Here is a 16,111-nt window from a genome sequence, read left to right as displayed (position 1 = left end):
CGTGCTAATGGTTCACATGTACACACTGCATAACTGCAGAAAGAGTACAAAGACTTGAAAATTATTATTTTGTGGCCTCATTAAGTATCAACCTCAAAAGAATTTTAAAGGCTATCAAAAGCTATTTAAAGCAAAACATTAAATCTCAGTAAATGCATAATACTTTATACTTCAAAGACTACAATTATTGTTAAATCTAAATTTACCTTCTTTAAGCATTGACTCTGCCATTAATTTACGCCATTCATTCCTCAAAAATGATAAAAGCTTTGATGCAGATTCTATGAATATAGTTTTCCTGCATTTAGTTTTGATCTCTTCACTGTGTCTTGTAACATCTATTTAATTAATTAATTAAAAACTGTACAAACCCTAGTGAGTCTTCAAGACCATCAAAATTATCACACACATAATTAAGATATTGTCCGTAAAACACATCAAAAAGGTATTTTCTTGTATTACAGATATATGCACAGCCAAATCCAATAAATATGTATGCAAAATCAAAGACATACAAATACTTTCAGAGCAACAGACTAAGTCAGTGACATTACAGAAGTCCCATTTCCATATGCTCATTTAAAATATGAAAGTCAAGTTCTTAATTCTCTCATTATCCCTAGGTATTTCTTCATTATCAAATAAATATTCTAATTGTGTTTACCTAGTATTTCCTTTTATTCAATTGCTCATTTTAGAATCAGCCATTAAACTCAAAGAAAACACTCGTTAAACATCAGCAAAGAAAAGAATCATAATGGCTTTTGTTTAAAAAACACACACATTATAGTAAGAAAAAAAATCTGATCAATTGAAAAATAAATCCACAATTTTTGTACTGGTGTCTGAACTACCAATCCTTTCCATTTTTACATTGATGCCAGAAGTATTTACAACAGGTATAATGATTTCCAAATCCAATGAACAGGTCTTATTCTCATATTTTACTATTTAAGAGCTTCTTATGCCACCTGAACTTGCCTTTACGTGTTCTCTTTTTGTTGTTTGTTCAAATGGCCCTCTAACATTCCTATCTAAAACACACCATGCTAAAAAATCTAGTTCAGAAAGCAGGAGCTGGTGTCCTTTAGAAGATTAAAGCATAATAAAAAACAGACAAATTTTACCAAACATACAGGCCTAAATGGAGATCCAAATGTTTATATGCATTCAACACCTCAATACTCATTCAGTGCTGTTCCTCAGTATGTACACCTGATGGGTTACTTTAACTTCTTTTAAAAGGCATTGCTAAATGAATAGCAATAAAAATACAAACATATAAACAACTAAGAAGTGATTGAGGAAAAATGCTGAGAATGCATACTGTTTGTGGGTAAGGAAACAAACACTCAGAACCAAAAAGATCCTGATCAATGAAAAGGACTATTTCTATGAAAAAGAGAAAACACCTCTGGGTGACAGAGGGAACAAGCAAGAGGAAAACACAGCAAACAAATTATCCTGGACACAGGACGGTATGTTTCTTCCACCTAGAGATGAAGACAGATGCAGTAAAGATGCTAAGGTATTATGGACAGCTGAACATCCATATGAGCCTTTATATTTGGGATATTTGAGTCAAGATAAATACAGTTTATGTGTTAATAAAATGTGTGCAGTCACCATTTATCATGTGTATCAGCTTCAACTGAAAGTCACATTCATCTGCTTGTAAGAGTAGGTGCATAATTTAACTCTGGTTTCTGGTACCTTACTTCAGGTGGAAGTGATGCCTATCACTTGAGACTGAAGATCTGTAGAATCAAAAAGAGTTATGGTATGTTTGGCCAGCAACATGACTATGTTGCATGAGCATAATGATGATAAACATAAAAAGATAAACAAAATCAGCAATTCTATATAGTTTAACTGATAGGCATACAGTTTATTCAAGAAGTAAACACACGGCTTTGGTGAAGGTGTATTATTTGGTACACAAGGTGAATAATCCAATATAGTTCTCTGCAGAATTATTCTAAGTCCTAATGAATGAAAGGTCTTTTTCTTTCCAAGTCATTGTATTTAATGACTACAAATTCTTAAAACAGTGCTTTGAATCCTATCAACAACCACACCTTTACCTTAAAAAGAAGAGGCAAACAAAAAGGTGAAAGGTAAGAGAGCAACTGCAACACTAAAATACAGTTGGTTATTACACAGAATTCTGTGTAATAACCAACATTTGATTGGGGCTGGCTGGCTCGCAGAACGACACCACAATCAGTTTCAGGGTGCAAGTTTCAAGCATGTCTGTTGGCCGGCTATGGAGGCTGAGTGCTGGCTCCAGTAATGGTGTGTGCCCTGTGTATTGCTGACCCTGCACGAGTGCACTGACTGCACTCGCTCTGCACCAGCCTCAGGCCAGGGCCTCAGGCTGGCACTTTCTCCAACAATGCTGAAGGGACCGAGCACCTCAGAAGCTGCCCTCGCTCTGAAGCCTCAATATATGTCCTTCTTAGATCTAATTTTATTTTCTCCTGCCTTTTGGGTGTGGAAAGGAAAGACACAGGTAGACATGTGTATATGAACTGAGACACAAGAAAACACCAAGCCTCACAGTCACAGCTGGGCTTCTAGTCATTTACCAGCAGAGATGCCAGCAAAGAAACTCTACTTCTCTTCAAAATTCACAGATTCATTCAGAGGCAGGAAAAAAAAAGGCACCAAACTGCAGAAAAAATCGGTAGAAACAAAGGGCAAACTTTGTGTGAAGAATTGCCACCAGTGAATCTTTCTAGCCAGATTCTACATGGGTAAAGCCTCATAGCAAAGAATGTCACTGAAAATCCTAACAAGTCCTTTTATACAGATAGTGGTACCACCAAGAGGAAAAAAAAAATTCTAAATACATCCAGTGCAAAAGAAATATATAACAGGGATTCTATGTTATACAACAGCATTTCACCTTTAAGACTGGGTTTTTAATACCTTTCACTGGTCTCTAATCAAAATGCAGCTTCAACCCTGAAAATCCTTCACATTTTGAAATACCATTTTCTTGTTTCTAGTACAAATGCCAGCAAATCCTGATGGCAACAGTTAGAAACAGTAAACAACTGTTTCTATGTAAACTGTAGAAGTAATGTCAGCACTTAGAAAACCAGGATTAACTATTCACCATGTGCAATCACTTTCCCTGGACAGATATTAGTTACTAAGCTTAATTTACTTTCACTGAAGAGATTTGACAATTAATTAGTCTAAATAACTACACTGGAAACACTCCCGGTGACTACCCTTCAGTGTCAACTCTGCTGAATTTTTTCCTCATGGACAATACTGAACAATACAACTGCTTTCAATTTACATTGATTATAAGTGCACTTTCAACAGATTTGCTGAATGCTGCCTGCCACATCTGCTGAAGAAACAGTAACATTTGATCTGGACTTGATTTTAAAAAAAGTTAAACTTGAGGTTTACAACTGAAATTAATTTGTTGTTACACTAATCAAGCTGCAAGTTATGTACTCAGAATGCAAAACCCCTCCTGTTCCAAATGCTTTTCTTGGTAATCAACAGCTCCTTCCAGAACAGTGCAGTTGAAAAGTGTCCCAAAACATTCTTACTGAAACTTAAGGTGTTCATATCACTGCAGATTAGAAATGCTCCACTTAAGTTCGTTAAGCATCTTCATACTTATCCATAAGCATGACCCCCTTGAACTTTTATAAAGCAAGATATGTTAAATCAACAAAAAGTACTTGTGTTAAAGCTGTTATATCACCCTACATCAGTGTTCACAATATGCTATACTATACTGGCATACTTACTTCTCAAACACTAAGATGCACAGTAAATCAAACTTCTCAAACTGTCAGTCACTGTTCACATAATGTCCTATCAAAATCAGCTACTAATATTTTTTTTATTTAGTATTATGTTATTTGATGCATTTTCTAGGCAATAGCAGAGAAGTGGCCAATACTGAAGCAAACCAGCACATTCCTTACTGTGCTGTTCTGACTGTTCTCATGTGAGGCACTACTACACAACCACCCCTGCGAACCCAAGAAAATGACTGTTGTTTGCTGCTTGTGCACCGCCCCTATCACTGGCATATCTCAATAGTTCAAATAGGTTTTAAAATGTGCCAGATCTAACTGTAACAATGCTGAAGTGGCTGAAATTCCCCTGCTCCATACACTGAATGCATCTGAATGTTCAGGCATTCAACCCCAGATCTTTTCTGTTTTGAAGACTATCCCAAATTTTCACCTGGCAGTAAAATTCAATTACTGACATAACTAATAGTCACAACTGAATGCTACAAAACGAGTTTCATGTGTTTTCAACCTGTTTCTGCTTCTGACCCAAGAAATGAGCATGCCCCTCAACAGCCCATGTGAAATGAAATCCACACCCAATCTAAATTGACATTGCTCTTGATCTACTGTGACTAGCCAATAAAACGGGCTGCCAAAATCAAAACCTAAGTGTCAATTTATGGGGAAACTTCCTAGATTTATGATCTAATGCACAGTTTGTGGATAGTTGGCTCTGTGTTACCTGCCAGTAGGATCTGATTGACGCCTACTAGCACAACTTTACGGAATGTCATGACAGCTAAATCTTGTGACTCTCAAGCTCGCAAATCTACTATGATTTCTAGCCCTAAATAGATTACTCCACTGAACATGTCCTGCAAAGATGTTTCATTCAAAAAAGTAGCAAAAACAGACAGTTAACCTCTTCTTCCTTTATACACTTTTAATCCTCTCTTTGCTGAGCAGCAAATCCTGAAGATCTCCTACTGTCATGACAGTAGTACCTTGTTGAGAAAGGCCATGTCAGTAGAACCTAATTTCCTTGCTACATAGCTTCTTACTGTGTAAGAAGCCAGATTTTCCTCTCCCACTCTACTTGCAGATCAACATGAATTGCTCTCACCCTTGTCAATTCATGGGGATACCATTAAATGCACACGGTATTTACGAGATGCAGGTATTTACAAGACACGAGTAGGTGCACATCCTGGCTAGAACCTATTATGACCTTACTCAACTGTGTAATGATTCTAAGAAATTATTCTATATTATAATACAGTTGTGTTATTATTCTGAATAAGAATACAACTGCATGGCATACCAGGTACATACTTTGGTTAAGAGATGGACGTTTGTCCTGCAAGGGACACATGATGGAAGAAAAAGGAAGCAAAGCTATATAAAAATACAAACAATTTTACAATAACGAAAGTTAGAGCAGAAACCTCTGCAGTAGTAATGAGGGAGTTAGAGTCCTCAGGTTTGGTAATGTTAATATTAAAGCTAGAAAATAAAATAGAAACTAAATTGTGTGTACAAAGCAACAATTACACCGTGGAAAAAATCAAAATAAAAGCAAGGAAGTAATGTAAGAAAGCAAAATGCTGATGTTCAGGTTAGCGACAAAGTACCTTTCTCAAAATCTTTGCCTAATATTTAGCCAAAAGGCAGTTATAACCTGATTTGCCAATCTACTCTAAATGTAGCAGATTCTAAGGACACAGTAAATGTTTACCTTTACACTTAAATCTCTGTTGAAATATTAAGCACAGTTATGCTATTTAAATGTTCTTGAGAGTTCATAAAAAGAGCCTACAGAAAATACACATATTCATTCCATGGGTAAAGCACTGCGTCTGAATTTCTTAAGTGATCTTTCAGAACTGTAAGTGAACACATTAATAAAATCACTATGTTAGGTCTGTAATTCACAGCTTTCACGAGTGAAACAAGTGACAGATCTCTGGACAGTTGAGGTGCCCAGCATATGATACATATGACTGCATTTAACAGCAAAGCAAATTTTAAACTTCCGTCAGCTTTTGTCAATAATAATTAACACTTCAATAAAAACACTGAAGAAATTAAACTACAGTGCCAACACAAATCAAATCTCCTGTTACCAAAAATCCGTCTTCATCAGAAAGGTGAATCTTGATGGAGATTAGCACACTGCATGTATTTCAGCTGAAATTTATTTCTTAAGACAGTCTCCAGAGAACAGCTCAAAAGAAAGAATCTTTGCAGAAACTTTATCTATTAAGCATCTCAAAGACTGTTCTTTGTTTACTAAGAATTACTGAGATCTAATTTGCAAGTTTCTATTCAAGATTTTTGTACTGACAGAGTAAAAACTCAAGAATAATCAACAAAATGCTCTATAGTTTCTAATTATTCAAGTGCAGACCACGAAGTCCTAGATAATAATTTACCCAGCAGGTCCTCAACCTCTTTATAAAAGGTTAATTCACACACTCAAACTTAACATGACTAGCTATTAGTCAACTCTGTACTGGTGCTTCCTTGAAAGCAGCAAACAGCAGCTATTGCTCTGGTATCCAAATAATAAAGAGGGGACACACCATCAAGAAAACACATCTCTTGAAAGCAGACTACAGGACCAAGAAGCTGAACAGAAAGGAATCTGGGATAATGAAGTCACCCTCATTTATAACTTCATTCTACCAGAGCTGAGAGTCTGAAAATCTGTCACAGGTAGAGACAGCAAGTGAAAAACTTCCTACAGACCTGCTAAAGAAAAACAAGAACATGAGTCTGGAACACTTGTTTAGAGAAGACAGTTTAAGAAAAGCAATAAAATAACACATATAACTAGACTGATATCTAGCTCAAAATATAGAGAGGACACATCACTGTCAATCAGATACCAGAACAATTAAACCAAAGCTATTACAAATCCATATTCTGTGCTGTTAATTTAGCATTCCTCAGAAGTACAGTGAAGTGGTATGTTAGAAGTGATAGAAGGTTATAACACTGAAGTGCCTCACACCAGATTACCTCATCTGTTACCACAGACATTGAAGCCAGAAGAGTAAAAGAAAATCAGCTAATTCCTCTCAAGATTTCTGTTTGGCAATAAACATTCTTGTCATTCACTCTAGGCTTTTAACCATATTCTGCTAATTCTCAGTTGGTTTTAGACATCCTCCTGAAAGCTCTGAAAGCTGCTTTACAATCTGGCATGCAACACTACATAAAGCAGTTGTAAAATATTGACATGAACATTGTATTTTGCATCTTGTTACACTTGACAAAAACAAAAGACCAGATGGTTTGTACTTTCCAATGAAAACAGATTAGCTATCCAACTTAAAAGATGTCCAAGACTTAGTTAACTAGTGACTTTGAGCACATTTCTTTTATACAAAGAAAGTGCACTAACTGAAATTAAAAGAGACATCAATTTATTAGGTAAACAGTATTTTATGACTGTTCATGGTCATTTACTGGAATTTACTGGACTGACGTTGCTGAAATTTTATCTGTTAAAACATCCTGCCAATGTTTATCAACTAGTTTTAAAAAATTAATATTACTACAGTATTTTATACACTGTATATAACAGTAATTTTTAGATTATTGTATTGAAACTAGAAAAGAAACTTATTGTACTGATTTATGTCTGAAATAAAGCTGAGATTTTCACTGTTAACTCAAAACATACTACCTAAGGGATTCCATAACAGTTCATAAAATGTCTTTGTTTTTAAAAGGTATGGTCTGTGGTATGTATTTTCTACGAAGAAATAGAAGAACACATGTAGCATCAGATGTGTGCACTTTAAGAAACTCTGGAATGTGAAATCCACAAATCCAAATAAAGCAGGTGGTATAATTTGGGAGGGAGGACTGAATTTAAGTTTAATGACATTACCAGGTTATCCTACCAGACTAATTCTCACTCACTGCATGACTTCAATGAAGCTTTCAGTCCTCATGCTGATTTCGATTTAGCTGAAGTGCTATTTGATGTGTTTCATCTGGAGTTTTACTCACTTCAAACTACACTTCATTTAACCAGGCTGCTGCTGTATTCATTTGGTTTTTTTACTTTATTACTCACAAATTGGTGTTGCTTAGTTTAGATAAATGGCTGGACTAAGTTCATTTTATAAAGTTTTTTTATTTCATTAAGAAATAAATAAGCCATAGAAAGATATCACAGGAAAAAGGTGAGAAAACCATCAAAACACACTAACAGGACCACGGTAAGTGTTGGTCTCACAGTATCTTCTAATAAATGCCAATAGATGGCTTGCTGTTTCAAAGCAGGACCATACCACTGCCTCCACTCCCCAAAACTACAGCTCCTTCCAGCTGGGCATGCATGGTAACACAATGCATTTTTAAAAGAGAGAGGCAAAGAATGTGAGAGAGGCAGATTACACAAGAGAATCCAAGAATGCACGAGAGAGAGACTGTAAAGGCAAGGCCAGGAACATGAGACAGGATGAAGGCAAGTGTGAAACAGTGCACAAGGACAAGCACAAGAATGCAAGCGTGAGATGGAGCACAGCAAGCACAAACACATGCAGAAGAGCATGAACACACTCATGAGAAAGCGGCAGCACTTGAATACCACTAACCTGTCAGATGACAGATTTATTTAAAAACTCATCCTTAAAATAATTTTTTTGATTTTGCGCAACTAAATATGGGGTTTAGAATATAGTGAAGAAATTTAAGTTTACCATTCAACACTGATTCATTCATGCAGTTTTAACCTAACCAGATTACTAATCAGAGCTTAGTGTTAAATGTCAGATAACATAAGGAAAGGCTGTCAGTTGTAAAGTCCTGAACTGCTCTGATCAGTGCTGATTATAGGGCATCCTGAAAACTTTTTTTTTTTTTTTAGCCAAATGATACAACACAACAGCAACTAATTCAAAGTCATTAATACTTTTGTAAACTATTGCTAGAAATTATGACAAAGTCATAACATTATGACAAAGCTAGGCTGCTACCACCTGGTGGTGTGCTGATAATGCTAAAACCCATTTACATTTAATATAGTATCACAGCTTGTGAAAGAAAAATTAGTACATTCTTTACATGACACTAAGAACAATTATAGAAATAGACTTTTTTTGTATAATCCATTAAGGTTTCACAAACAAATATATCCTACAAATTAGCTATTCAACAGAATGCTTGAAGCCAAAATATTTAACCATTAACATGCTTTTTTTTTGTCTTGTCATTTTATATAAATTTTTTTGCATGGATTTAGTCATAAAGCAGTATTACAGACAGCTACTACTCAAAATGAGGGATAAAGAAAATTAATATCTTGTCCAAAATATTGTCAAAATGGATTTTCCTGAAAATAGTTTTTGTAAATGCAACCTGTCAATATAAACTATTACATACTGACATTTATGATGACAAAATTGAACTGTAGAGATAAATTTAAATACTGAATTTCCATTGCATTTAAGGCTAAAAAATTACAGAGCACATTTCATAATAAAGTAGAGAACTGTCTTCAGAAAAAAAATATTTAACATCTGAACTACTAAAAACAGTTTAATACCTCATCACAATGTTGAAACACTTCCAGCTGTAAAAGGAAACAAATAAAAGTGTAGTAGAAACATTTTGGATTTGAGATGCTTGGGGGTTTTACCCCCACCCAGTTTGTTGCTTTTTATTTGGTTGAATTTAAAAAAGAAAAAGCTGACCTATTCAGTTAAAACATCAAGCTTGCCATCAGTACGTAACCAACTTTTTTATCAGCTCAAGAAAGAATGGCAACTGGTTCCAGAAACCTACAAGGTCTAGAAGAAAGCCACTTAGTACAGCACATCTATATCACAGAATATGCAGAATTGGAAGGGACCCACAAGGATCATTATCTGAAGTGACTGGCCCATACTGGGATTGAAACAGTGACCTTGGTGTCCTTAGCTCCAGGTCTCTCAGCCAAACTAGGGTCTAAAATGTTTATTGACAGCTATCCTTACAACGAAACCTATGAATGATAACATAAGTAACAGCAAAATATGAGAGAAGACAGAGAAGTTTAGGGATATATGTAAAGCTTGTCATTTTCAAATCCCTCATTAAAAATTTAAAAGTAATTGTGCACATGACTTAAACATGTGCTTACAGGCTTAATACTCACCAATATTTGGGGAACTTGATCAGCTTGCCATAAACAGCAGTACTGAATGAGGGGATAACTGGAACAGGAATGCAGTATAATCCTTTATTGTCCAAAGAAGTCAGTGCTGCTTGAAAACCAAATATCTGGAACCAATTCAGTTGGTCAAATGGTATAATATCACATGATTAGAATACTTTACTTTCAAGATATTTTAGAACATATTTATAAATATACTTACTAAATATTAAATAAATTGTGTATTATTTTTAGATAATTCCTTTTCCCCAAACATATATATAGCTACAAAAATCTACTTCAAATAATGCCCTAAAAACACATGTAAAAATATTTTCTTCACTCAAAAACTGTTAACTATGGTCTGCTGTATTTAGAAGAATACTGAATTACAATTTTTCAACTCAAATACTTTTGTCTATATCCTTTAAACTTGCATATTACATACAAAGTAAAATTACCTTGAGTAACTACAACACTGGTATGAAAGAGTGGTATTTAAGGAAATTAGAAGCTTCCCTTCAAAGCTTTTTTTCTTAATAAGAGCCTGGCTACAGAAAGAGTCATCACAGGAATCCTTTATGATTTTTCCCCATTCAATATGGCAAACATATATGCTGTAAAGTTGTCTTTTAACATGCTGTATCACTAGTCAGAGGAACAGTGCAATCCAGCCATTATTAAAGCTAGTAAATAAACCCTTTAAAACTCAAAGCTGATGTCCAAATTTTGCTACTAAAATGTCTTCTGGAGAGAAAAAAATCCTCTCAAACTGAAAAACATACAGATGACTTGTAGTACTGCAATTCCAATCACTTTAAATGTGACAGAGGGTAAACATATCACCCAGAAAACTGAAAGCTTGCCATGTAATCCTGAAATACAATTTCTTGTTTGCAGATAATAAAGATTTAAATAATTAAATTCTTCTGAAATATCAGCATGGAAGTGAATAGATAACTGCGAAATTGATTAAAATTAACAGTAGTAGTATTAGATATTTATATTTTAGTAGCACCCTAAAGGTTTCAAACTTCCGAAGCACACACTAAAAGGCTGGAAAGGCCTGCTTTAAAACTCCACAGAGCAGATGGCAACTGAACCATCTCAAAACAGCAATATCGTAAGCTTCCCCCAACCTCACAATAAGAGCTCCTCTCACATAATGCATCTTTAATTGTGAACACTCAGAGATCTGTCCTCTTATAACAAAAAACAATTAAATTGTTTGGTAATAGTTTTTGATTGCATATCTTCACTGTGATGGTTTTGCTCTATCAATACTACTAGTAGTGATGTTTTTTCCTCCTAACTTCCCATCAAATTTGTAATTTTACAGCAATCTACAAACCATAGGAGCATTATCTCAGATGAGGAAAAAGGTTTCTTTCTCCATCATTTTAACTCTATCTTGTCACAAGGACCTTGGGGCTTCAGTTTGCATTTTCCTCCTATGAAGTGTGCAGAGCATATTACAAAACACTTGGCTCAAGTCAGAAGCAGCAGTCCCAAACAACAACATTCTGTCAAATGTGTTTACTCTATGGCCTTTCAGATTAGCTGAAACATCCTTATAGGAAACCTGCTAGCACTTTGGATTAACTAAACATGCATGATCTTCTCAGCACACATCTCAAGCCCTCACTCACCTTCAGATAGCAGTGTGAGTAGCAGTAATGAAGCAGGTTGTCGGACGGCTGGCCGAGGCTGCTGACCACGTGCACCAGCTGCTCAGCGTACATTGGCACTGAGTGCTCCAGGTTAACCTTGTCCACCAAAATTCGGATGGAAGGTAATGGCCGCAGGGGCTGGAAACTTGCAGCATTTAACAGCCCACTTAAGTTCTAGGGCAGGGAGGAAAAAAAGTATGTAATAATTTAGATGTCTTATTTATCATATTGCTATGTTCTTACCTAAACATGCAAGAAAATCTACATGAAATAAACTATTTATAGATACCACAGCATTATACTACAAATCCTCAAATCTTTCCAAAATATTTTCTTTGATGTTTAAAATAATCAACTTTTTATCTAGAACTGTCTTAGGTGCAGGTGTCCAGGTGCTGGTGGTACAGGGGCAGCTTCTGTGAAGGGACACCAGGGGCTCTCCTGGGCCAGGTTCACCAGTGCTGTGACAGCCCCACCACAGGGCTCAGCTGAGCTCCTCAGCCAAGCTGAGGGCACCTCTGTGCAAGCACATTTCAGAATGGGCAAAAACACCACACAGGCTGCAAAGACTCTGAGAATAAGTGAGAAACAGCAACATGAAAAAGAAGGTCAGAGAAGGAGCAGGAGTGCTCAAGACACCAAAGCAGAGCTTCTCTTGCAGCCCACAAAAGAGACAATACTGCAGCCCATGCTGGAGCAGGTGGATATGCCCTGAGAGGCACTGCAGCCTTGATAAGAGCCCATACTGGAGCAGATTCTCCCTCAAGGACTGCAAACTGCCTGAAGGACTTGTACTAAGGCAGAACAGTGGGAGAATGAGGGAATGCAGAGCTCAGCTGTTACAGACTGACACCCATCTTCCATTATCCTTCCCCCTCTGTTAAGGGGTGTGAGATAGAAGAGTCAGGGAATGAAGGAGTGAAATTGAGTCTGAGGGAAAAAAGGGCATAGGGGATATAAGTTGTTTGGATTCCTAGCAGTAAGTGAAATTAATTGCCCCAAGTCAAGTTTGTTTTGCTCATACTGGTAACTGGTAAGCAATCTCCCCCTCTACCCTGACCCATCCCATTCTCTCCCCCACTGCTCTTTTGAGGAGGCGGAGTGAGAACAGCTGGGTAAGCATCTGGCAGCTGGCTGAGGTCAACCCAGTACAAGAATATGCAAAGTCATAAAATCTTTGTTTATCTTTTTATCACTCCAAAGCACTATCACCATAATACTTATCTCATGCTGATCTAGTCTTTAAACTGTCATCTTTTACGTGTTCAGTCATGCCAGCTATCTCAGCAAAAGAAGATGCCATTCCATACAAAATAAATACCACAATTTTAGACATCCAAGTCAATTTTTCATAGTATCCATTAAAATGGAGTACTGCACCCCAGCACAGGTTGGACCTGGGCTTAGCAAAGTAAGTTTGCTAAACAAAGTGACTGTGGGGATGGAGCACATGAGCTCTGTTTTAGGAGAAACAGAGACAACTGAAGGCTTTCAGTCTGGAGAAGGCCAGAGAAGAATCCTACTCCTGTCTACTGCAACCTACTGGGAGGGTACAGAGAAGAGCAAGACAGAGGAGATGCTTATTCAGCACTTGACAGAACAACTCCTAGAGCAACTGACTCCTGCTTTGGATAGGATGCTGAACTCCTGGAGAACACCTCCAAACATCCTTCAATTCAAATTACACTACAAATCTAAAGAATTTGTTCAATATGCATCAAAATAGGATAATAAGTTGATGTATATATGATTTTCAATATAAAATTCAAAATCATTATTTTAAATACACTTGGCTTCATTCAAGAAATGTAAATTGAGACTCCAAGTAATGACTACATCAACCAAAAATTCAATGGAATTCGTTTTTTTACCTCAAACCTACAGCAAACACAGGACTGTTCTCCCATTATAAAAATACCGTCTGCCCATGTCCATAAGGTGGAAAGCTCCACAACCCACTGCACTACTCAGTGCAATGCATTAAAAAGTGCTAAAAAGGAAAAAACCTCTCTGCTTTACTTCCCACTCCCTCCCTTATCCATACACCTTCCTGCCTCTGGCACAAGAGATAAAATCTATTGCAAGTCTTCACTACAAGCCACAGATTTACCCTTACAGTATCTCAACTTTGCACATTGAAGGAGACCTATAAGAATAAAACCGGTATAATAGTCTTTTGTTGGCATTATTCTACACATAACCAAAAGATAAAACAAATTAAGGCTATCAGGAAATTTCTGTCTCTCTGAGCTAGTCATTCAACAGTTAAATGCCCAAGTCCTGCTGACATCCTGTCTAGAACTGGCACACACAGAGCTGGCTATTAAAATCTATGTCATCTCTACTGAGCCACGGTATTAAAAGACTTTATAAGACTTCATACTTGACCAAGATTATGAAGACCTGCAGAATAGGTACTCTTCTGATCAAAAGATCAAAGCTACTGCTTTTTCATTTGCTTGATGCTTTAAAATCTTTTTTATTCATAAGTATTTTCCTATCCATACATAACACCTTCAGTTTCCAAGTCTAACTAGTCAGATGCTGCTCATTTTAGGTATCTGAGGTTAAGGTCATAGGCATCAAACTAATCCAGAATACATCAGTGATACATCCAGCATGTGGAATAATGGGCCAATAAGAAAATTTATATCAAACAGCACATGCTGATATAAAGAACTGGATCATTATCTGTGCATACATACCTTCTCACCCATGATTATGGGCAACAAGTGGTCTAGTAAATTGAATTCTGCCACAGGGATTATAATTGTACACTTAAGAACAGTGAACGTTGTAAGTCTAGTGGGAATGTATTCCTCCAGTGATGTTACTTCTTCTGAGCTTGGCATAGTTCTACTTCCATCCATAATATCTACAATAAATGAAGATTACATATGTTTCATTAAATGTGCCCTACAGCTCATGTTTCAGAAATGCCTAAGCTTACCCCCTGCCTCTTCATAGTTAATAATGTTATTTCACACTGCTTCTACCTAACGCTAAATGCAATACTAACTGATTTTCCTTACTTGAAATCTGTGTTGCTCTAAGAAACTCATCTTAACAGTCTACCATAACTTATTTCCATGCATTTTCATCCTATATAACTATTATTTCGAACTAATAAATACCAGTAGGAATACCTTCTTCTCTAAGACTCCAAAATTAAGCTAGAGCAGAAAATTAAGTAAGCTATTCTTACTCAATATGAGGCTTGTGATCAAAACAAATTACTTTCAAAGTATCTGAAATTATCTCAGAAGTACATCCAACACTGATGGTGATATTGTGATTAATTTACCTGTATTTTATGTTTTGCTCTTCAGATTCATAAGAACTATTTGAAAGCTGTACCTTTGAAAGTACAAAATGTAGTCTGGCATAATTCTGTATATTTGTATATGCAATAGGAGCAAACCTGGTTTTGTTTTACTGTATGGCTCATACTCATGCTCCAGAGCACAAACTATCATTTTCATGATGCGGTGCACTGCGCTGCTATCCAGTCGAAGATTGAGTGGACCCACAATGAGGCTTTTTGTAGACATCTCCTGAACATTTCCAAAATCTTCACTCTTTACTGAAGAAAGGTCTTGCTGATTCCCAGAAACTACAACAAATTTTATAAAAGTTACACTAAACAACTGGACATAGTAACATATTTTATCAGCTACTTCTGTTGCAAATATTGTGATCAAAGACTTAATAAATATATAGAAAAATACAACTATGCAAGCACACAAATGTACAATGACTGGTTTAACAGGTTTTAACAAAATTACTTCTGGTAAATGCAGAGCAAACAGGGCAAATTTCCGCCTTGACTCCAAGAAGAGTACAACTGAGGAAGTCTTCCATGAACTTTGTAGCTCTCAAATTTGTGTCTAAACTTCTATGGCAGCTTAAAGCTGTGTATCAATGACAGCCATGGTGTTCAAACCTTTCTACAGCTTGTCACAAAGAGATGTATCCCCAGTAATCGAGAAAAATATGTGCTGCAGAGACATGACAAATCTGGGCCATTGAAAGGTTAGCTGCCATGACAAGACTGGGAGAACCAGACTGAAAACTAAGATAAACCCTTCCTTCCATTCACATTTACCACCATTCTCTGATGTATGGGCAGCAAGAAAGTTTCTTTAATGATTAGGTCTCAGACTGTTTTTTTAAAGAGCCAACAGAAATAAAAGAGTAGTTTAGTAAAGTAGAGTAATAAGATAGACCAAAATCACACATTCAGTGTATGCAGACTACCAAACAGCATGACTATTTCTCTAAACATACTTAATAGAAATTCTTCAATTAAATCACACAGATTTCAGAAGCTCAAGTCTTCCTGTCACATATGGCATTTGTGTAAAAATATAGCCCTATCCCTCTAACATTTTTAGCTTGCAGAACTTCAGTCTGATTTTTTCCTAAGATCATCACTTTGACAGTGTCTTCATTGCTTTGACAGAAGCACTAAACATTAAAGATCTTGCTGACCATAACATAAGTGAATACTCTGACAAAATAAG

The 16,111-nt window shown here is 36.3% G+C and overlaps 1 protein-coding gene across 8 annotated transcripts in view; it reads right to left on the bottom strand.

Annotated features, from left to right (window-relative positions):
- The window catches only part of VPS13B (vacuolar protein sorting 13 homolog B), a 434,872-nt gene that overhangs the window by 343,447 nt on the left and 75,314 nt on the right, over positions 1–16,111 (bottom strand). For all 8 annotated transcript variants that reach the window (XM_021529420.3, XM_085573894.1, XM_021529419.3 and 5 more), the window contains exons 13-16: positions 15,010–15,201; positions 14,294–14,463; positions 11,568–11,762; positions 9,922–10,046 (exon numbers count right to left, since the gene is read on the bottom strand). In XM_021529420.3, the coding sequence (XP_021385095.3) occupies positions 9,922–10,046; positions 11,568–11,762; positions 14,294–14,463; positions 15,010–15,201 (682 nt within the window). The remainder of the gene's footprint in view (positions 1–9,921; positions 10,047–11,567; positions 11,763–14,293; positions 14,464–15,009; positions 15,202–16,111) is intronic.

Source organism: Lonchura striata, chromosome 2 (assembly GCF_050655825.1).
Source record: "Lonchura striata isolate lonStrDom1 chromosome 2, ASM5065582v1, whole genome shotgun sequence".
NCBI lineage: Eukaryota > Metazoa > Chordata > Aves > Passeriformes > Estrildidae > Lonchura > Lonchura striata.
This window is presented reverse-complemented; position numbering and strand designations above follow the sequence as displayed.